Below are 22,078 nucleotides of genomic sequence, written 5' to 3' on the forward strand. Positions count from 1 at the left end.
AATGATAGCGCAACCATTGGTGTACAATGAATGCGCTACCGACTGCTCCTGTGCATGCACAAGTCTGTTCTCTCTGGTGTTCTGGCCTCTGTCCCACTGCTACGTGATAGGGCAATGATGGCGCATTGGATTGTAAGTGTAGCCTTACTTACAGTCACAGTACTGCTCTTTTTATTTATTTATTTTATTTCTCTGACGTCCTAGTGGATGCTGGGGACTCCGTAAGGACCATGGGGAATAGCGGCTCCGCAGGAGACTGGGCACAAAAGTAAAGCTTTAGGACTATCTGGTGTGCACTGGCTCCTCCCCCCATGACCCTCCTCCAAGCCTCAGTTAGATTTTGTGCCCGAACGAGAAGGGTGCACACTAGGTGGCTCTCCTGAGCTGCTTAGTGAAAAGTTTAGTTTTAGGTTTTTTATTTTCAGTGAGTCCTGCTGGCAACAGGCTCACTGCATCGAGGGACTAAGGGGAGAAGAAGCGAACTCACCTGCGTGCAGAGTGGATTGGGCTTCTTAGGCTACTGGACATTAGCTCCAGAGGGACCGATCACAGGCCCAGCCATGGATAGGTCCCAGAGCCGCGCCGCCGGCCCCCTTACAGAGCCAGAAGGCAGAAGAGGTCCGGAAAATCGGCGGCAGAAGACGTCCTGTCTTCAATAAGGTAGCGCACAGCACCGCAGCTGTTCGCCATGGCTCTCAGCACACTTCACACTCCGGTCACTGAGGGTGCAGGGCGCTGGGGGGGGGGCGCCCTGAGACGCAATAAAAACACCTTGGATGGCAAAAAATGCATCACATATAGCTCCTGGGCTATATGGATGAATTTAACCCCTGCCAGAATACACAGAAAAACGGGAGATAAGGCCGCCGAGAAGGGGGCGGAGCCTATCTCCTCAGCACACTGGCGCCATTTTCCCTCACAGCTCCGTTGGAGGGAAGCTCCCTGGCTCTCCCCTGCAGTCACTACACTACAGAAAGGGTTAAAAAAGAGAGGGGGGCACTAATTACGCGCAGTATTAAAAATACAGCAGCTATAAGGGGAAAAACACTTATATAAGGTTATCCCTGTATATATATAGCGCTCTGGTGTGTGCTGGCAAACTCTCCCTCTGTCTCCCCAAAGGGCTAGTGGGGTCCTGTCCTCTATCAGAGCATTCCCTGTGTGTGTGCTGTGTGTCGGTACGTTTGTGTCGACATGTATGAGGAGAAAAATGATGTGGAGACGGAGCAGATTGCCTGTAATAGTGATGTCACCCCCTAGGGGGTCGACACCTGAGTGGATGAACTGTTGGAAGGAATTACGTGACAGTGTCAGCTCTGTATAAAAGACAGTGGTTGACATGAGACAGCCGGCTACTCGGCTTGTGCCTGTCCAGACGTCTCATAGGCCGTCAGGGGCTCTAAAGCGCCCGTTACCTCAGATGGGAGATATAGACGCCGACACGGATACTGACTCCAGTGTCGACGGTGAAGAGACAAATGTGACTTCCAGTAGGGCCACACGTTACATGATTGAGGCAATGAAAAATGTTTTACACATTTCTGATAATACGAGTACCACCAAAAAGGGGTATTATGTTCGGTGAGAAAAAACTACCTGTAGTTTTCCTGAATCTGAGAAATTAAATGAGGTGTGTGATGATGCGTGGGTTTCCCCCGATAACAACTGATAATTTCTAAAATGTTATTGGCATTATATCCTTTCCCGCCAGAGGTTAGGGTGCGTTGGGAAACACCCCCTAGGGTGGATAAAGCGCTCACACGCTTGTAAGAACAAGGGCTCTACCCTCTCCTGAGATGGCCGCCCTTAAGGATCCTGCTGATAGAAAGCAGGAGGGTATCCTAAAATGTATTTACACACATACTGGTGTTATACTGCGACCAGCAATCGCCTCAGCCTGGATGTGCAGTGCTGGGTTGGCGTGGTCGGATTCCCTGACTGAAAATATTGATACCCTAGATAGGGACAGTATATTATTGCCTATAGAGCATTTAAAAGATGCATTTCTATATATGCGTGATGCACAGCGGAATATTTGCCGACTGGCATCAAGTCTAAGTGCGTTGTCCATTTCTGCCAGTAGAGGGTTATGGACACGACAGTGGTCAGGTGATGCGGATTCCAAACGGCATTTGGAAGTATTGCCTTATTAAGGGGAGGAGTTATTTGGGGTCGGTCTTTCAGACCTGGTGGCCACGGCAACAGCTGGGAAATCCACGTTTGTACCCCAGGTCGCCTCTCAACATAAGAAGACGCCGTATTATCAGGCGCAGTCCTTTCGTGGGCAAGCGGGCAAAAGGTTCCTCATTTCTGCCCCGTGACAGAGGGAGAGGAAAAAGGCTGCAGAAATCAGCCAGTTCCCAGGAACAGAAGCCCTCTCCCGTCTCTGCCAAGCCCTCAGTATGACGCTGGGGCTTTACAAGCAGAATCAGGCACGGTGGGGGCCCGTCTCAAATATCTCAGGGGTACAAATTGGAATTCGAGACGTCTCCCCCTCGCCGTTTCCTAAAGTCGGCTTTACCGATGTCTCCCTCTGACAGGGAGGCAGTTTTGGAAGCCATTCACAAGCTGTATTCCCAGCAGGTGATAATCAAGGTACCCCTCCTGCAACAGGGAACGGGGTATTATTCCACACTGTTGTGGTACCGAAGCCGGACGGCTCGGTGAGACCGATTCTAAATCTAAAATCTTGAACACTTACATACGGAGGTTCAAATTCAAGATTGAGTCACTCAGAGCAGTGATTGCGAACCTGGAAGAAGGGGACTACATGATGTCTCGGGACATCAAGGATGCTTACCTTCATGTCCCAATTTACCCTTCTCACCAAGGGTACCTCAGGTTTGTGGTACAGAACTGTCACTATCAGTTTCAGACGCTGCCGTATGGATGGTCCACGGCACCCCGGGTCTTTACCAAGGTAATGGCCGAAATGATGATACTCTTTCGAAGGAAGGGAATTTTAGTTATCCCTTACTTGGACGATTCCCTGATAAGGGTAAGATCCAGGGAACAGTTGGAGGTCGGTGTAGCACTATCTCAGCACGATTGGATTCTCAATATTCCAAAATCGCAGCTGATTCCGACGACTCGTCTTCTGTTCCTAGGGATGATCCTGGACACAGTCCAGAAAAAGGTGTTTCTCCCGGAGGAGAAAGTCAGGGAGTTATCCGAGCTAGTCGGGAACCTCCTATAACCGAGCCAAGTCTCAGTACATCAATGAAAGGGTTCTGGGAAAAATGGTGGCTTCCTACGAAGCAATCCCATTCGGCAGATTCCACGCAAGAACTTTCCAGTGGGACCTGCTGGACAAATGGTCCGGGTCGCATCTTCAGATGCATCAGCGGATAACCCTGTCACCAAGCACAAGGGTGTCTCTCCTGTGGTGGTTGCAGAGTGCTCATCTTCTAGAGGGCCGCAGATTCGACATTCAGGACTGGGTCCTGGTGACCACGGATGCGAGGCTGGGGAGCAGTCACACAGGGAAGGAATTTCCAGAGCTTATGATCAAGCCTGGAGACATCACTTCACATAAATATCCTGAAGCTAAGGGCCATTTACAATGCTCTAAGCTCAGCAAGACCTCTGCTTCAAGGTCACCCGGAGTTGATCCATTCGGACAACATCACGGCAGTCACCCACGTAAACAGACAGGGTGACACAAGAAGCAGGAGGGCAAGGCAGAAGCTGCAAGGATTCTTCGCTGGGCGGAAAATCATGTGATAGCACTGTCAGCAGTATTCATTCCGGGAGTGGACAACTGGGAAGCAGACTTCCTCAGCAGACACGACCCCCACCCGGGAGAGTGGGGACTTCACCCAGAAGTCTTCCACATGTTTATAAAACTCGACAAGTATTGCGCCAGGTCAAGGGACCCTCAGGCAATAGCTGTAGACGCTCTGGTAACACAGTGGGTGTACCAGTCAGTGTATGTGTTCCCTCCTCTGCCTCTCATACCCAAGGTACTGAGAATTATAAGATGGAGAGGAGTAAGCACTATATTCGTGGCTCAGGATTGGCCAAGAAGGACTTGGTAACCGGAACTTCAAAAGATGCTCACGGAGGATCCGTGGCCTCTACCTCTAAGAAGGGACCTGCTCCAGCAAGGACCCTGTCTGTTCCAAGACTTACCGCGGCTGCGTTTGACGGCATGGCGGTTGAACGCCGGATCCTGAAGGAGAAAGGCATTCCGGATGAAGTCATTCCTATCCTGATCAAAGCCAGGAAAGATATAACCGCAAAACATTATCACCGCATTTGGCGAAAATATGTTGCGTGGTGCGAGGCCAGTAAGGCCCAGACGGAGGAATTTTCAACTAGGTCGATTCCTACATTTCCTGCAAACAGGAGTGTCTATGGGCCTGAAATAGGGGTCCATTAAGGTTCAAATTTCGGCCCTGTCAATTTTCTTCCAAAAAGAACTAGCTTCAGTCCCTGAAGTTCAGACGTTTGTGAAAGGGGTACTGTATATACAGCCTCCTTTTGTGCCTCCAGTGGCACCTTGGGATCTAAATGTAGTTTTTGGGTTCCAAAAGTCACATTGGTTTGAACCACTTAAATATGTGGAGTTAAAATATCTCACATGGAAAGTGGTCATGCTGTTGGCCCTGGCCTGGGCCAGGTGCGTGTCAGAATTGTCGGCTTTATCCTGTAAAAGCCCTCATCTGGTTTTCAGCGTTTTCACCTGAATCCACCTATTGTGGTGCCTGCGGCTACTAGGGACTTGGAGGACTCCAAGTTGCTAGACGTTGTCAGGGCCCTGGAAATATAGGTTTCCAGGACGGCTGGAGTCAGAAAATCTGACTCGTTGTTTATTCTGTATGCACCCAACAAGCTGGGTGCTCCTGCTTCTAAGCAGACTATTGCTCGTTGGATTTGTAGTACAATTCAGCTTGCACATTCTGTGGCAGGCCTGCCACAGCCAAAATCTGTAAAAGCCCATTCCACAAGGAAGGTGGGCTCATCTTGGGCGGCTGCCCGAGGGGTCTCGGCTTTACAACTTTGCCGAGCAGCTACTTGGTCAGGAGCAAATACGTTTGTAAAATTCTACAAATTTGATACCCTGGCTGAGGAGGACCTGGAGTTCTCTCATTTGGTGCTGCAGATTCATCCGCACTCTCCCGCCCGTTTGGGAGCTTTGGTATAATCCCCATGGTCCTTACGGAGTCCCCAGCATCCACTAGGACGTCAGAGAAAATAAGAATTTACTTACCGATAATTCTATTTCTCGTAGTCCGTAGTGGATGCTGGGCGCCCATCCCAAGTGCGGATTGTCTGCAATACTGGTACATAGTTATTGTTACCAAAAAATCGGGTTATTGCTGTAGTGAGCCATCTTTTCTAGAGGCTCCTCTGTTATCATGCTGTTAACTGGGTTTAGATCACAAGTTATATGGTGTGATTGGTGTGGCTGGTATGAGTCTTACCCGGGATTCAAAATCCTTCCTTATTGTGTACGCTCGTCCGGGCACAGTATCCTAACTGAGGCTTGGAGGAGGGTCATGGGGGGAGGAGCCAGTGCACACCAGGTAGTTCTAAAGCTTTACTTTTGTGCCCAGTCTCCTGCGGAGCCGCTATTCCCCATGGTCCTTACGGAGTCCCCAGCATCCACTACGGACTACGAGAAATAGAATTATCGGTAAGTAAATTCTTATTTTTTTTCTTCTTGCGACTCCAGCCCGGCTGTCTGAGTGTAATAAGCACCAGACTGAGCTAATCCTGATCTTTGAAATTGACTGTTCTTCTATGTAATGGTGAGCATGCAAGATGCACGTTATCATACCGCTGACTACTTCTATTGCAGTCTCACCTGTTTGTGCTGCAACTGGTTCACCGACCATCTGTAAGATCTGTCCTGCAGGGCCTGATAAAGAAGAGGCTGCTCCCTGCAGAGCATTGCATCACAAAAAGTAAGATCCCACCTCCAGGACCACAGCTGTGATTTCCCAGTTATCACCCCCCCCCCCCCCCACCCCCCTTACTTTTCTGCCTTTAGGACCGGTGCTGTATGTGTTTCCCCACTTCTCCACCCTCTCTCTTCCCCTATCCTCTTTTCTCTGCATTACACCCCTTTGTTCACTTTCTCTTTATCGATTTATTCCCCAGTTAAACGGAATTTCAGCAGCGGCAGTATCCCAGGGACACCTGGTCCTAATGGGGAGGATGGGGTGGAACAGACTGCTATCAAGGTGTCTCTAAAATGTCCAATCACCTTCAGGAGAATTCAGCTTCCTGCCAGGGGCCACGATTGTCGTCACATCCAGGTAACTGGGGTGCAGCATCTGTCTCTCCATATATATGGGTGTTGCTTAGGTTTTCTCTGCAGTTCCATCTTCCAATACCTGGCTGTCTTTATGACACGGTCTTCATCTGGGCTGTGATATGTGCAGGTTATATCCTTTTACTTAGTCTGTAATCTCCCTTGTGTTCCTGTTCCTCCTCAGTGTTTTGACCTGGAATCGTACCTGCAGCTGAACTGTGAGCGAGGGACCTGGAGATGCCCTGTGTGCAAGTAGGTGTCCTGCTCCTCTCCTGCTGTAACTCCTAGCAACCAGCTAGCTTGTTGGTATTACTGTATTCTGGGTTCCATTAGGCTACACTATACCGCTGATAAGGTCCATATGATTAGGTGCTCTGGGTTACAGCATGTCGTCGCTTTTTGCACCACATTATATATTGCCCTTTAGTCTACTTTTCCTGCAAGGATTATTGATGTGTCAGCTATTCTAAGAAATCCCTTATCAGTAAGTAAACAGGATTATGTGCCCCACCCTTCTGAGGAGAATATGTTCCATTCAGAGAGGCCTTTATAGTACACATTTACTAATAGCATCAAAACTTAACATCCATTTAGATTCTATATTTAGTACATAAAAGCTGCTTGTTACAAAATATACTACTGATTCATGTACGCAGTACATTTCTTCAGACACTAGATGGTGAAACAAATATAGAAAACATGGAATTTGACGGCAGATAAGAACCACTTGGCCTGTCTAGTCGGCCGATGATCCATACAAAAGACCACTGAATTTCAGCATCGATAATGACAGCATGAAACCTTTAAATGCTTACACTCCCAATACATTCCTTTAGCAGACATTGTGATTCTTTACTAGTTCCTAAATTGTTTTTTGAAATCCAATGAAATCTTTTTAACATATCGAATTGTAGGGCTTGGCCTCTGTTCAATTAAATCTGAGCGATCTGCAGCTATGAGTATATAGTAGACACTAAACCATTTATTTTATACACATAGGGGTCTATGTACGAAGTCTTGAAGAAAGATAAAGTGGACGGTAGAAGTCAAAACCAATCAACCAGCTCCTGTCATTTTTCAAACACAGCCTGCAACATGGCAGTTAGGAGCTGATTGGCTGGTACTTTTATCTCTTCACTTTATTGCTCTCCAAGGCTTAGTACGTAGATCCCATAGTATTTACATTCCTTATATTACTCTTTTTCAAAAAAAACTTGGCTTCTACCTGGAAATGTCATTAAATAATCATTCTTCTATTTAACGTTCATTTCCTCTATGTGTGTTCCATGTAAGGTAAGGTCATTGCAGAGCAGGCTGTCCCATAGCATTGTCTGGCCGTCCACTGGGTCACTACTCCTGCATGATCTGATTTTTATTTTTGTTCTTTTGCAGTAAAACCGCCCTGTTGGAAGGGTTGGAAGTTGACCAGTACATGCTGGGAACCCTGCTGTATATCCAGAAGTGAGTAATACGTAATAGCACTGAGGCTGTATTGTGTAAACTCTATTTATAAGTGGGGTATGCATTCTGCATGATGTGTGTTATCACGGAACTTTTAAGGTGCACAGACATGGAACGATTACAGCCACGATATGGGCTTTCCCAATCAAACGGAACGACACATCGTGCACAACGTTCCGTGTGTATGACTGATACCGATGGCAATGCGCGCACCCGCGGGTTGCTAGCGACAGCCCCTGATCTTCTGAACATGCAAGATGGTCTGGGGCTCTTGTTAGAGATGCCATGCTGCCAAATGCAGCATGCCACCCCCGCTTTCCCCCGCTCCTCTGTTCGTCGCTACAGGCATAGGCAAGTGTGTATGGACTTGCCGATGTGCTGGCCCCGCCTCTGGGTCCCATCGCTGTCTATTTTGAATCGTCGCGTGTGTAGCCATCATTACTCTATTCAATATAAAATATCAATATAAAAAGGGAGAAAAATGTGAATCACGATCTGGTTACAGACTTCAGAAAATATGTATATTGTGGGAAGAATGCACGGGAACTGTAACACGGGGAATGTCATTCGTATATGTATATCCTTGGAGACAAGCATGCTCAGAATAACGTGTACTACCAAATGTGCTTCCCAGTGTACACTGAAATGTCTGTATATATAATACGCTGGTGAATAAAAAATTACTCTATTAAAAAAAAAAAAAAAAAGGGAGAAAAATATCAGTTTAAATTCTTGACAAGCACTTATATCGCCTGTTAGATCTCCAGTATGTATTCAGGATAAGGTACAGTGGGGCAGATGTATTAACCTGGAGAAGGCATAAGGAAGTGATAAACCAGTGTTAAATGCACGGTGAAAAATGCATCAGCCAATCAGCTCCAATATGTAAATTAACAGTCAGGAGCTGATTGGCTGGTGCATTTATCACCTTGCACTTATCACTGGTTTATCACTTCCTTATGCCTTCTCCAGGTTAATACATCTGCCCCAGTCTTTCTTCTAGATGTGACCGTAGATTTTCTGACCGCACAGTGACCTCTGAAGTGACTTTTACCAGAAATTTAAATAATTACCAGAGCACATGCCCGCATTAACAGTGCATACACTACTTGCTTAGAACGTACAGTGGTCTTCAATTTGCTGGAGCATATGATTGTGACCAGAAGTGTCCACATATGCAATAAATGACCTATATTCTCTATTCAGCTCAATAATAACGAGCCTGGGTAACCCGCGATTGCCTAAATATAGCTAAGGTCCCCATAAATCTGTCAGTGATCCCCTGATACCAGTTCAGGGAATGGTGATATTCAACGTGTTAAAAAAAAAAAAAATCTGGATATCTGGACCCGAAAATGGTCAGGATCTGCAAATTGGGGATTTTTTACTTGAAGTATTTCACACATTGATCTGTGGTTCCAGTCGGATTGGAGAAATATCCCCCTGATATATGGTGCCCTTTATTTTGTGCCATGTAAATGATAGTTAGTGTAAGTTACATCCATGGCCAAACCTTGTGTGGGAATATCCTAAAATGATAATATAAAAAAAAAAAAGTGGGGGGAGGGGGTGGAGTGCGGTATCGTGGGTGGTAGTGTGCTGAGAGTAGACTGTTCCTAGGGATACGATTAATGCTTTGTCATCTCATGCCGTACTACTAAATGGGCAGTTCTTCTACACATCCGGTACTAGGGACTTCAGAAAAGTATGGCAGTAAGAAGTGGGCAACTTCTGGATGAACGTTAAAGGAAATACTACAACAAATCAAAAATTCGCTAAGCCCTATACATATATTTATAGATGTTTCACAATACCTGGTTGTATAGGATCTATAACATAATTGGCGGTATTCAATTCTTTTCACCCCCTTCCACACCCGTTCTGTTTCTGCTGACGGGCGTGTTATAATCATTTCAACTCGCTGCCCCCGCGGTAGCGAGGGCACCCAACCCGTTATGCATCTAGACCTGATTACTATGGGCGAGATATGTGCAATAACGGGGATCACTTTAGAAAGGAGATTTGGCGTGATATATCATTTGAATACCGCCCAATGTGTGATAAAGATTTTTAAAAATACACAACTGAATTTGATTTATATGTATAATATTTATTAAGCAATTAATCATTCTGATTCCACTTCTTGTCATGTTGCCGCCCAGTTCTGACTATGAAGAGATTACTATTGATCCTTCATGCTGCTGGAAACCAGTCCCGGTGAAGCCAGACACCCATGTGAAGGAAGAGTCGGATGGGCCAGTTCTCAAGCGCTGTCGGAGTCTTAGCCCGGCACACATGGTGATGCCAAATGTCATGGAAATGATCGCTGCACTAGGACCAAGTTCTTCTCCCTTCAATAGCATGCAGTCGGGAGGCGGCGTCAGACCAGACTACGGTGGCCAGCAGGGTGGGTAATGACTGCTAATAGCGCTGCGGCACAGGACGTTTAAAGCTATAAAGCTAAGTTACAGAATGTCCTAAGAGGAGAACTGGTCTATTCTCATTTTGTTACTCAAGATAACCGGTTCGGATTGTTTATGATCTCTTATGTTTTACATTTCCTCTGATTTATATATTTCTGTATATATATTTTTTTTTACTTTTCAAGTGGCTCTAAATTAGCTGTGTGATGAATACGTTGAATGGCAGATAATGTGTGACCCATTTGATCGCACTGTCTCTTCACGATTGCTTTATTATACTTTTAATATGTTAAGAATTTTTTTTTTTTTCTATACAGGATGGATAAAGCTTCATGTCATTGGGTTATCATAGTTACATATGTTTTTAGAATATTAATTTTTGAAATGTTTTTCTTTCATACTTTATGGTCTTTGGAGATTGTCACTTTTTTTTTTTCATGCATATTTTAACTTAACTTCTCTATAATGTACTTCTATCACAGAGGTTGTTGCTCCTGCGTAGGGAGGCCAATCCTGGACCATTTTTTAAATCCCGGGTATCGGGATTGAAAAATGGTCATTCCCAGATACCCGGGATTGGCTTTCTTATTGTGTCCGCCTGTCCCCCACACCCCGCCCTGCCTCACCGCACCCACCCTGCAGACATAAAAAAACTCACAAACCTGCACAGCCGGGCAGGTGGTAAACTTCAGTCAGACGCGGTGACTGCAGGGGGAGCCGGGAGGAGACGTGGTGACCGCAGGGGGAGCCGGGATGAGACGCGGCGACTGCAGGGGGAGCCGGGAGGAGGCGGCGGGTGACAGCTGCCTTACCATCGCGCTTAGCGGCGGGTGACAGCGCAGTATGACCTCACAGTCAGAGGTTACGCTGCGCAGGGGGAGAAGGGAGCCGGGCATTAAAGGGCCGCCTGATCCCACAATCCCCAGGATTGGAGCATCCAATCCCGGGATTTAATCCCGGCCTATTTTTGTCCTAAATCCCAGGATCCTCCCGATCCCGGGATTGGCCACCCTACTCCTGCGTAATTTAGCTCTTGGCATGTATGGCCAGACTGCACACAGAGACCATATCATTCTATAGATAATCATTACACCCGGCAATACCATTCAGTAGCTGATGCTGTTGTGTTATGCTTTAAACTATAATACATCTCATTCTTGTGGGGGTTTTTTTTTTTTGGGGGGGGGGGTCCATTTTATTTTAGAATTTTTTAGTAATTTTAATTTTGCAAAGGACTGTCCCCGGATAACATTCTTTCTATAGAGATATGTTTATAGCCTGGTAATCTGTCAGTTAGAGACAGTGGCCCCTCACATATCCGCATACCCCCCCCCCCCCTCCTGTAACGTACTACTATGGAGTATATTCAATAACTGTCGTAAGCTGCCGTCTTGTCGGGAAGACGGCATCGTCCGACAGTTTTACGTCGGAAGGGGTTCCGACCTATTCATTACGGCGCCATTTATTCTGGAAACCCGACTTGTCAGAATGCACGCTGATCGGCGGCTTCAGCTGCGATCAGCGTGCATTGTCTGAAGCGGGGCCAAACCCGACAGGTTTTAGCCCTGTTTCTGACGATCTCAATCCGACTTTTTTTTAAAGGGGAGAGCAGGAACCCAGCGGCAGCGTCCACCCGGCTCCAGCAAGCGAGGTCCCGCTTGCTGGAGCCGGGTGGACGTCGCCGTGAGCCTCCGCTGCTGCAGTCGCTGCTCCCCCGTCTCCTCTCCCCGTCCGCTCCATCTCCTCCACTGCTCCTCTCACCGCCACAGACATCTCACCTCCGGAGCAGCTGACCGCTCCCCCCTCACCTCCGGAGCAGCTGACCGCTCCCCCCTCACCTCCGGAGCAGCTGACCGCTCCCCCCTCACCTCCGGAGCAGCTGACCGCTCCCCCCTCACCTCCAGCGCTGCTGACCGCTCCCTCTGCCGCTGCTGTCAGCGCACCCGCACCGCTGACAGCAGCAGCAGGTCAGGAAACAGGGAACGGCCAAATCCGACAGTCGGATTTGGCCGCTCTTTTGAATAGGGGTTGTCGAGTCCATTCCGACAACTGCATGTCTGAATGGACCCGACTCTTATTGAATATACCCCTCTGTCTCAGCTGTTTGTGATCTCTGCCTTGTAAGGTTCAAAGTAGTTTAAAGTTCACTAGAACCTGAGACAGCTCGTACTTCCTGTGCGCTTTCTATTCTAGTATGAATTACAAAGTGACTGTAGTGCCGTGCAGCTGTATAGTTACCCATGTAATTTCCCAAGAGAAATTGCTGCTGAGCCAGCGCATGTGAACAGGTGATCAATAAAACGGTCACCGCAACTATAAACTCTCTGATCCCAGTAGCACCTGGTTTACTGAATTTCATTAGAACATTTGTTAAATACCCTTCTTAATTAAGTATATAGCAAATGAAAAAGCCCATATATTAGGGACAGAGGGTAAAACCACATATGACATGCAGGACAAAAAGGAATTTTACTGTGCTTTTTGGTAATTTTTGAAAAATCAGGTAAAAATCTGGACACGTCAAGTGATATGGATGCACAGAGACGAGGCTTTAAACCCTTGTAATATTGTGCAGTGTAGTAATGCAGTTGTATTATAGCAGGTTCCACTGGCTTTATTGTGGTTGTGATATATTGTAAGCAATATATGTGTTCTATTGCGGACAGAAGTTAGCGGTCTCTTCTGGGGGATATGGTTTATAGTACAGACAGGAGGTGTTACTCCTCTTCTCAGCATTGTGAAGCAGGTAACGTTGGAACTTAACCTCCCCTTGTGATTTTTTTCATTCACTTTATTTCTAGCATAGAAAAGACTTAAAGCAAGATGAAGTGCACTTGCTGAATGTGTTAGATTACTGCTAGATGCACAGGTGATGTACCATGTAATCCATACTGGTATTTACTCTCATTTTAGGTCCTGCTTTCCAGAATCCTGGGGGGTTCTCTGAAGGCGGCTTCCCTTCCTCCAATCCCAGCACCCCCACGATGAATGACTTCACCCCCAATGGCCCTCCGCCCATCTCCTATCAGTCTGACATTCCAAGCTCAATGATGAGCCAAGAGAAGACTGGAGGACCCCCGATGACTGGACAGGTGAAGTACTAGGAGAAGTGTGGCCAAATGGTTGTGTGTTTTGTCACTCTACTGGGGGTCTGATTATTTTCTCCCTATTTAACCTGGTTATTTTAAAAAATTTAAAAATAAGCAATGCAGTTAAATGGTTTGCATCTGTTAATTTCTACGGGGTGTGGCCAAGATGCCGGCAGTCGGATTACCGATGTCCGGCAGAATGCAGACGTCTGAATCCCAGCTGGTTCAGGAGATTGATACCGTAATCCAGTCAGCCGGTATCCAGAACGGAAGTATAGCAGGCAGGATAGGGCCGCGAGGGCGTTGTTAGTGTCAGGTTTAGGCACTAAGGGTGGGTTACGAAGCCCCTTGCAGGCTTGGTGGCTCGCCACAGGTTCTATTCCCACTCAATGGGTGTCGTGGACACCCACGAGTGGGAATAGTCCCTGGTAGTCCGCATGTCGACTGTCAGGATTGTGAGGGCGGGATGCAGGCGTCGGTATTGTGACCAACTACATCTTGTTCCACTCTATAAGGTGCTTCTCCTCTGTTTACATGTAATAATATGGGTTTTATCAAGAAGCCATTAGGGGTATTCTCATGAGGGGTGTGCAAAAGGTGCTGGCACCCTTTTCTAGGAACACTCTACTACTAAGAAAGACACCGGGAGAAGGACATTACTAGTTCCCTGCGTTTGCTCTGTGACATCATTATCACATGCATCGGGGGTGAAAGGTCCTGGTCCAGGGTGCTTATGCCACACTCGCATGAGCAAAAACCCTTTGGTTTTAACACAGCGGCAATGGCAATTCGCTCCCTTCGTTGGCTATTGAATTTCCCCCATAGTATGATTGTCTCAGAGCTCCCTCTGCTGGCAAAAAAAAACGGGTGCATTCATCTTCATTACTTCTGTGTAAATAGATGCAACTGTTGGTGTGTTCATAGTAAAAGCGCTTTGTATCCGTAACTTCAATATGTAACACTAATGGTAAATTGATATTTCTCTGACGTCCTAAGTGGATGCTGGGACTCCGTAAGGACCATGGGGAATAGTGGCTCCGCAGGAGACTGGGCACAACTAAAAGAAAGCTTTAGACTAGCTGGTGTGCACTGGCTCCTCCCGCTATGACCCTCCTCCAGACTTAGTTAGAATCTTGTGCCCGGCTGAGCTGGATGCACACTAGGGGCTCTCCTGAGCTCCTAGAAAGAAAGTATATTTTAGGTTTTTTATTTTACAGTGAGATCTGCTGGCAACAGACTCACTGCAGCGAGGGACTAAGGGGAGAAGAAGCGAACCTACCTGACTGGAGGTAGCTTGGGCTTCTTAGGCTACTGGACAACATTAGATCCAGAGGGATCAAACACAGGACCCGACCTCGATCGTTCGGTCCCGGAGCCGCGCCGCCGGCCCCCTTACAGAGCCAGAAGCAAGAAGTGTTCCGGAAAATCGGCGGCAGAAGACTTCTGTCTTCAACAAGGTAGCGCACAGCACTGCAGCTGTGCGCCATTGCTCCTCATGCACACCTCTCACTCCGGTCACTGATGGGTGCAGGGCGCTGGGGGGAAAGGGCGCCCTGAGGGCAATATAATACACCTTGGCTGGCAAATCTACACCATATATAGTCAGGAAGGCTGGTGTAAAAATAGCCCTGCCAGAATTCCAGAAAAAGCGGGAGAAGTCAGACGGAAAAGGGGCGGGGCTATCTCCCTCAGCACACTGGCGCCATTTTTCCCTCACAGCTCCGCTGGAAGGACGCTCCCTGGCTCTCCCCTGCAGTGTCAAGCTACATAAGGGTAAAACAGAGAGGGGGGGGCACTAAATTTAGGCGCAGTATATGTAATATAAGCAGCTATAAGGGAAAAAACACTCATTTATAGTGGGATCCCTGTGTTATATAGCGCTCTGGTGTGTGCTGGCATACTCTCCCTCTGTCTCCCCAAAGGGCTTTGTGGGGTCCTGTCCTCTGTCAGAGCATTCCCTGTATGTATGCGGTGTGTCGGTACGGCTGTGTCGAAATGTTTGATGAGGAGGCTTATGTGGAGGCGGACCAGATGCCTATAAATGTGATGTCACCCCCTGCGGGGCCGACACCTGAGTGGATGGTTATGTGGAAGGAACTACGTGACAGTGTCGACTCCTTACATAAAAGGTTTGACGACATACCGAATATGGGACAGCCGGCTTCTCAGCCTGTGCCTGCCCAGGCGTCTCAAAAGCCATCAGGGGCTCTAAAACGCCCGCTACCTCAGATGGCAGACACAGATGTCGACACGGATACTGACTCCAGTGTCGACGACGATGAGACTAATGTAACTTCCAATAGGGCCACACGTTACATGATTGAGGCAATGAAAAATGTGTTGCACATTTCTGATGTTACCCCCGGTACCACAAAAAAGGGTATTATGTTTGGAGAGAAAAAACTACCAGTAGTTTTTCCTCCATCTGAGGAGTTAAATGAAGTGTGTGAAGAAGCGTGGGCTTCCCCCGATAAGAAACTAGTAATTTCTAAAAGGTTACTAATGGCGTACCCTTTCCCGCCAGAGGATAGGTCACGTTGGGAAACATCCCCTAGGGTGGATAAAGCGCTTACACGCTTGTCAAAGAAGGTGGCACTACCGTCTCCGGATACGGCTGCCCTAAAGGAACCTGCTGATAGAAAGCAGGAGTTTATCCTGAAGTCGGTATATACACACACAGGTATTATACTGAGACCAGCTATTGCTTCAGCATGGATGTGCAGTGCTGCAGCTGCGTGGTCAGATTCCCTGTCGGAAAATATTGATACCCTAGACAGGGACACTATATTGCTAACGGTAGAGCATATTAAAGACGCAGTCTTATACATGAGAGATGCACAGAGGGATATTTGCCGGCTGGCATCTAAAATAAGTGCAATGTCCATTTCTGCCAGGAGAGGGTTATGGACTCGGCAGTGGACATGTGATGCAGACTCAAAAAGGCACATGGAAGTTTTGCCTTATAAAGGTGAGGAGTTGTTCGGGGATGGTCTCTCGGACCTAGTTTCCACAGCAACTGCTGGGAAGTCTGCATTTTTACCCCATGTTCCCTCACAGCCAAAGAAAGCACCGTATTATCAGGTACAGTCCTTTCGGCCCCATAAGGGCAAGCGGGTTAAAGGCGCGTCCTTTCTGCCCAGAGGCAGAGGTAAAAAGCTGCAGCATACAGCCAGTTCCCAGGAGCAAAAGTCCTCCCCCGCTTCCTCTAAGTCCACCGCATGACGCTGGGGCTCCACAGGCGGAGCCAGGTACAGTGGGGGCCCGTCTCAAAAATTTCAGCGATCAGTGGGCTCGCTCACGGGTGGATCCCTGGATCTTTCAAGTAGTATCTCAGGGGTACAAGCTGGAATTCAAGACGTCTCCCCCCCGCCGTTTCCTCAAATCTGCCTTGCCAACAACTCCCTCAGGCAGGGAGGCAGTGATAGAGGCAATTCACAAGCTGTATTCCCAGCAGGTGATAGTAAAGGTGCCCCTACTTCAACAAGGACGGGGTTACTATTCCACAATGTTTGTGGTACCGAAACCGGACGGTTCAGTGAGACCCATTTTAAATTTGATATCCTTGAACACATATATAAAAAAATTCAAGTTCAAGATGGAATCGCTCAGGGCGGTTATTGCAAGCCTGGACGAGGGGGATTACATGGTATCACTGGACATCAAGGATGCTTACCTGCATGTCCCCATTTACCATCCTCACCAGGAGTACCTCAGATTTGTGGTACAGGATTGTCATTACCAATTCCAGACGTTGCCGTTCGGTCTATCCACGGCTCCGAGGGTCTTTACCAAGGTAATGGCCGAAATGATGATACTCCTTCGGAAGAAGGGAGTTTTAATTATCCCGTACTTGGACGATCTCCTGATAAAGGCGAGGTCCAGGGAGCAGTTGTTAGTCGGGGTAGCACTATCTCGGGAGGTGCTACAACAGCACGGCTGGATTCTAAATATTCCAAAGTCACAGCTGATCCCTACGACACGTCTACTGTTCCTGGGGATGGTTCTGGACACAGAACAGAAAAAAGTGTTTCTCCCGGAGGAGAAGGCCAAGGAGTTGTCATCTCTAGTCAGAGGCCTCCTAAAACCAAAACAGGTGTCGGTGCATCACTGCACGCGGATCCTGGGAAAGATGGTAGCTTCCTACGAAGCAATTCCATTCGGCAGGTTCCATGCAAGGACCTTTCAGTGGGACCTGTTGGACAAGTGGTCCGGATCGCATCTTCAGATGCATCGGCTGATAACCCTGTCTCCAAGGACCAGGGTGTCTCTGCTGTGGTGGCTGCAAAGTGCTCATCTTCAGGAGGGCCGCAGATTCGGCATACAGGACTGGGTCCTGGTGACCACGGATGCCAGCCTTCGAGGCTGGGGGGCAGTCACACAGGGAAGGAACTTCCAAGGACTATGGTCAAGTCAGGAGACTTCCCTACACATAAATATTCTGGAACTGAGGGCCATTTACAATGCCCGAAGTCAGGCAAAACCCCTGCTTCAAAACCAGCCGGTACTGATCCAGTCAGACAACATCACGGCAGTCGCCCATGTAAACCGACAGGGCGGCACGAGAAGCAGGACGGCGATGGCAGAAGCCACAAGGATTCTCCGATGGGCGGAAAATCACGTGTTAGCACTGTCAGCAGTGTTCATTCCGGGAGTGGACAACTGGGAAGCAGACTTCCTTAGCAGGCACGACCTCCACCCGGGAGAGTGGGGACTTCATCCAGAAGTCTTCCAACTGATTGTAAACCGTTGGGAAAGGCCACAGGTGGACATGATGGCGTCCCGCCTAAACAAAAAGCTAGAAAGATATTGCGACAGGTCAAGAGACCCGCATGCGATAGCTGTGGACGCTCTAGTGACACCATGGGTGTACCAGTCGGTTTATGTGTTCCCTCCTCTTCCTCTCATACCAAAGGTACTGAGGATAATAAGGAGAAGAGGAGTAAGAACTATACTCATTGTTCCGGATTGGCCAAGAAGAGCTTGGTACCCGGAACTTCAAGAAATGATCTCAGAGGACCCATGGCCTCTGCCGCTCAGACAGGACCTGCTGCTGCAGGGGCCCTGTCTGTTCCAAGACTTACCGCGGCTGTGTTTGACGGCATGGCGGTTGAACACCGGATCCTGAAGGAAAAGGGTATTCCGGAGGAAGTCCTTCCTACGCTGATTAAAGCTAGGAAGGAAGTAACCGCAAACCATTATCACCGCATATGGAGAAAATATGTTGCGTGGTGTGAGGCCAGGAAGGCCCCAACGGAGGAATTTCAGCTGGGCCGTTTCCTGCACTTCCTACAGTCAGGGGTGACTATGGGCCTAAAATTGGGTTCCATTAAGGTCCAGATTTCGGCTCTATCGATTTTCTTCCAGAGAGAACTGGCTTCACTACCTGAAGTTCAGACTTTTGTTAAGGGTGTGCTGCATATTCAGCCCCCTTTTGTGCCTCCAGTGGCACCTTGGGATCTCAACATGGTGTTGGATTTCCTAAAGTCACATTGGTTTGAGCCACTTAAAACCGTGGAATTGAAGTATCTCACGTGGAAAGTGGTCATGTTGTTGGCCTTGGCTTCGGCCAGGCGTGTATCAGAATTGGCGGCTTTGTCATGTAAAAGCCCTTATCTGATTTTCCATATGGATAGGGCAGAATTGAGGACTCGTCCCCAATTTCTCCCTAAGGTGGTATCGGCTTTTCATCTGAACCAGCCTATCGTGGTGCCTGCGGCTACTAAAGACTTGGAGGCTTCCAAGTTGTTGGACGTAGTCAGGGCCCTGAAAATTTATGTTTCCAGGACAGCTGGAGTCAGAAAGACTGACTCGCTATTTATGGTGTGGGTGCACCTGCTTCAAAGCAGACTATTGCTCGCTGGATCTGTAGTACGATTCAGCTTGCACATTCTGCGGCTGGACTGCCGCATCCTAAATCGGTAAAAGCCCATTCCACGAGGAAGGTGGGCTCTTCTTGGGCGGCTGCACGAGGGGTCTCGGCTCTTCAACTTTGCCGAGCAGCTACTTGGTCGGGGTCAAACACGTTTGCTAAATTCTACAAGTTTGACACCCTGGCTGAGGAGGACCTAGAGTTTGCCTATTTGGTGCTGCAGAGTCATCCTCACTCTCCCGCCCGTTTGGGAGCTTTGGTATAATCCCCATGGTCCTTACGGAGTCCCAGCATCCACTTAGGACGTCAGAGAAAATAAGAATTTACTCAACGGTAATTCTATTTCTCGTAGTCCGTAGTGGATGCTGGGCGCCCATCCCAAGTGCGGATTGTCTGCAATACTTGTATATAGTTATTGCTTAACTAAAGGGTTATTGTTGAGCCATCTGTTGAGAGGCTCAGTTGTTATCATACTGTTAACTGGGTATTGTATCACGAGTTATACGGTGTGATTGGTGTGGCTGGTATGAGTCTAACCCGGGATTCAAAATCCTTCCTTATTGTGTCAGCTCTCCCGGGCACAGTATCCTAACTGAAGTCTGGAGGAGGGTCATAGTGGGAGGAGCCAGTGCACACCAGCTAGTCTAAAGCTTTCTTTTAGTTGTGCCCAGTCTCCTGCGGAGCCGCTAATCCCCATGGTCCTTACGGAGTCCCAGCATCCACTACGGACTACGAGAAATAGAATTACCGGTGAGTAAATTCTTATTTTTCATACCTTTACAGGAGTCACAATTTTGTAGGATGCATATTTATGAAAATGTAACTTATTGATTCTCTATGGTTCCATGACATAACAAAGTGCCTCATATGATGTCACTGGTTCCTAGTAAATTATAATGAATATATTGGTCTAGCCCACGGAACAGCTGCTGTCACGCCCAAATTTTATGTTAGTCATTCAGCAGACAGTGCAAAATTTAAGTTATATATCAACCATAGGAGTGCATACAAGGAAGAATTGGTGTTCCGCTTGTTTGGTTTACCTCTTACTGTAACTGTGTGTGAGACCTTTTCTGTGTCATGCAATTCCAGGTTCCTTCAACTGGACGAATCGAGGCATCACACAATCCCTCGCAGTCACTTCATACCTCCAACCTCAGCAGCCAGTCACCACAGCAACTTCACCATCGGAATCAATCACGGCAATCGTTGGCTCAGCCTGGAGGTGACCTGGCATTCAACCATTCTGTGGCAATGCCAGCTGCTGGTGATGTAACGGAACCCTCACTTGATGTAAGAGATTGCGTTCCACCTTTGCTGTCTTCTCTGGTCACTGTCCTGTCTTCCTTCATTTTGTTACATCATCTAATTGTTACCTCTATATTCCAGCTTCTCCCTGAACTGACAAACCCGGATGAGCTGCTTTCCTACCTTGGACCCCCGGACCTTCCAAGCAGCGGCAACGATGATCTTCTGTCCCTCTTCGAGAATAACTGATGTTCCTTCCACATCATTATATACATTTTTTGCTTTTTTTTTAATTTTTATTCATACCCAACTTTTAAACAGAAGGGATGAGGGGAGGGGTGCAGAGCACAAGACCCAATCTGGAGATGGCCCAGTTTGCCGCTATAGATGGATACAGACTGATTCAGATCATTGCACTATTTTAAATCTGCAGTGCTGCTCCGTAAGCTTTGGAGGGTGTCTCCCGTAGACTATTAACCACATTACACATCCTTTTACAAAAGTCCAATATACATATTTGACTACTCTAAAGGGAGATATGCGGATTTCATCACTTTAAGAAACCAGCAATGTTTCTCCAGTTTATGCCTCCTGGGTCAGGCGAAGGTTCCCCCGGGGTGGTCCCGCAGCCTCTGCCGACTTGTCCGTATCCCCCTTTTAGACATTCTTAGCCACTAAGTACCAGCCTGTGGGTAGCAGGGTTGTTACGCTGTTTTATTATTCGGGGACCTCTGTCACGGGAAGCTAAGAGCACAAAGCAGGCGTGTGTAAGCCTACACACTATTCTTTTTGTAATGTAAAAATACATACATTGTTTGTGTGTGTGTGTATAAATGTATATTATTGCTGGTCCATTATTCATAACTCATTCCTTTTGTGGGGTGGGAGGGAGGTTTGGTTATAATGGATGCTGCAGGATTCTTGGGTGACGGTGGATTGTAGTTCCCACAGTCTCTGTCAGTGTCTGAGGTAATATTGCAGAATATAGCTATAATACAGAGGATCCGCTCTGTAGTTCTGTGTCCTTGTCGCTGTATGTTTTCTTTTCCAGTATAAAAGCTTCAATACCCCAGGCAGCATCACCTACTGTACATGCAATAAAACGGGACCGCAGCTTTGAAATATCGACATTATTCACTCTGCAGCAGAGTGGGAATCTGTATGCAGTATATTAATATATATTTATATATATATAAATGTGTGTTTTGTGTGATATCACATGACAGAGGGAAGGATGCAGCATGTAACTGAATATCTTAAGTTCAAATGTTATCTACGCACAGTGGTGGCAGCCATTTTGTTGCTTTCATTTTACTAGGAGCTAGTGAAATCACGAAGACGTGTGAAGCACCATGTGTCGATGCCTTCAGAGACGTCTATGGTTCCTAGTGAGGCTTGTGGCATAGATCCTCAGTGATTTCATGTGTTTCTGGTCAACTTGTGGGCCAGGTTCTCATTGCATATTGGGCCAATCCGCAAAATGGCTGCTCCACTGGGTTTAGGGGACAGATGCACTTTAAAAGTCACGGAAGGGTAGTGACTATATTTAACTCCCAGGTTTTTATTGTTATTTTATTAGTACCTGGTGTAGGGAAGACACAATGCTGTAAAGACACACACCAATCAATCATAGTTGTTTTATTTATTTTTTTATTTTATAACTTTTTTGTTTCTGGTTTTAAAAACAAAAAAGTCGTCCTGCAAAAGGCACTGTCTTTTTAAATAAGCC

The 22,078-nt window shown here is 47.4% G+C and overlaps 1 protein-coding gene across 3 annotated transcripts in view; it reads left to right on the top strand.

Annotated features, from left to right (window-relative positions):
• The window catches only part of ZMIZ2 (zinc finger MIZ-type containing 2), a 69,333-nt gene that overhangs the window by 46,994 nt on the left and 261 nt on the right, over positions 1-22,078 (top strand). For all 3 annotated transcript variants that reach the window (XM_063931922.1, XM_063931920.1, XM_063931921.1), the window contains exons 12-19: positions 5,804-5,909; positions 6,106-6,263; positions 6,444-6,511; positions 7,652-7,720; positions 9,883-10,127; positions 13,057-13,235; positions 20,194-20,394; positions 20,491-22,078. The exon at positions 20,491-22,078 is cut by the window's right edge and continues 261 nt beyond it. In XM_063931922.1, coding sequence (XP_063787992.1) covers positions 5,804-5,909; positions 6,106-6,263; positions 6,444-6,511; positions 7,652-7,720; positions 9,883-10,127; positions 13,057-13,235; positions 20,194-20,394; positions 20,491-20,598 — 1,134 coding nt within the window. In that variant the 3' untranslated portion in view covers positions 20,599-22,078. The remainder of the gene's footprint in view (positions 1-5,803; positions 5,910-6,105; positions 6,264-6,443; positions 6,512-7,651; positions 7,721-9,882; positions 10,128-13,056; positions 13,236-20,193; positions 20,395-20,490) is intronic.

This window comes from Pseudophryne corroboree, chromosome 6, assembly GCF_028390025.1.
Source record: "Pseudophryne corroboree isolate aPseCor3 chromosome 6, aPseCor3.hap2, whole genome shotgun sequence".
Classification (NCBI taxonomy): Eukaryota; Metazoa; Chordata; class Amphibia; order Anura; family Myobatrachidae; genus Pseudophryne; species Pseudophryne corroboree.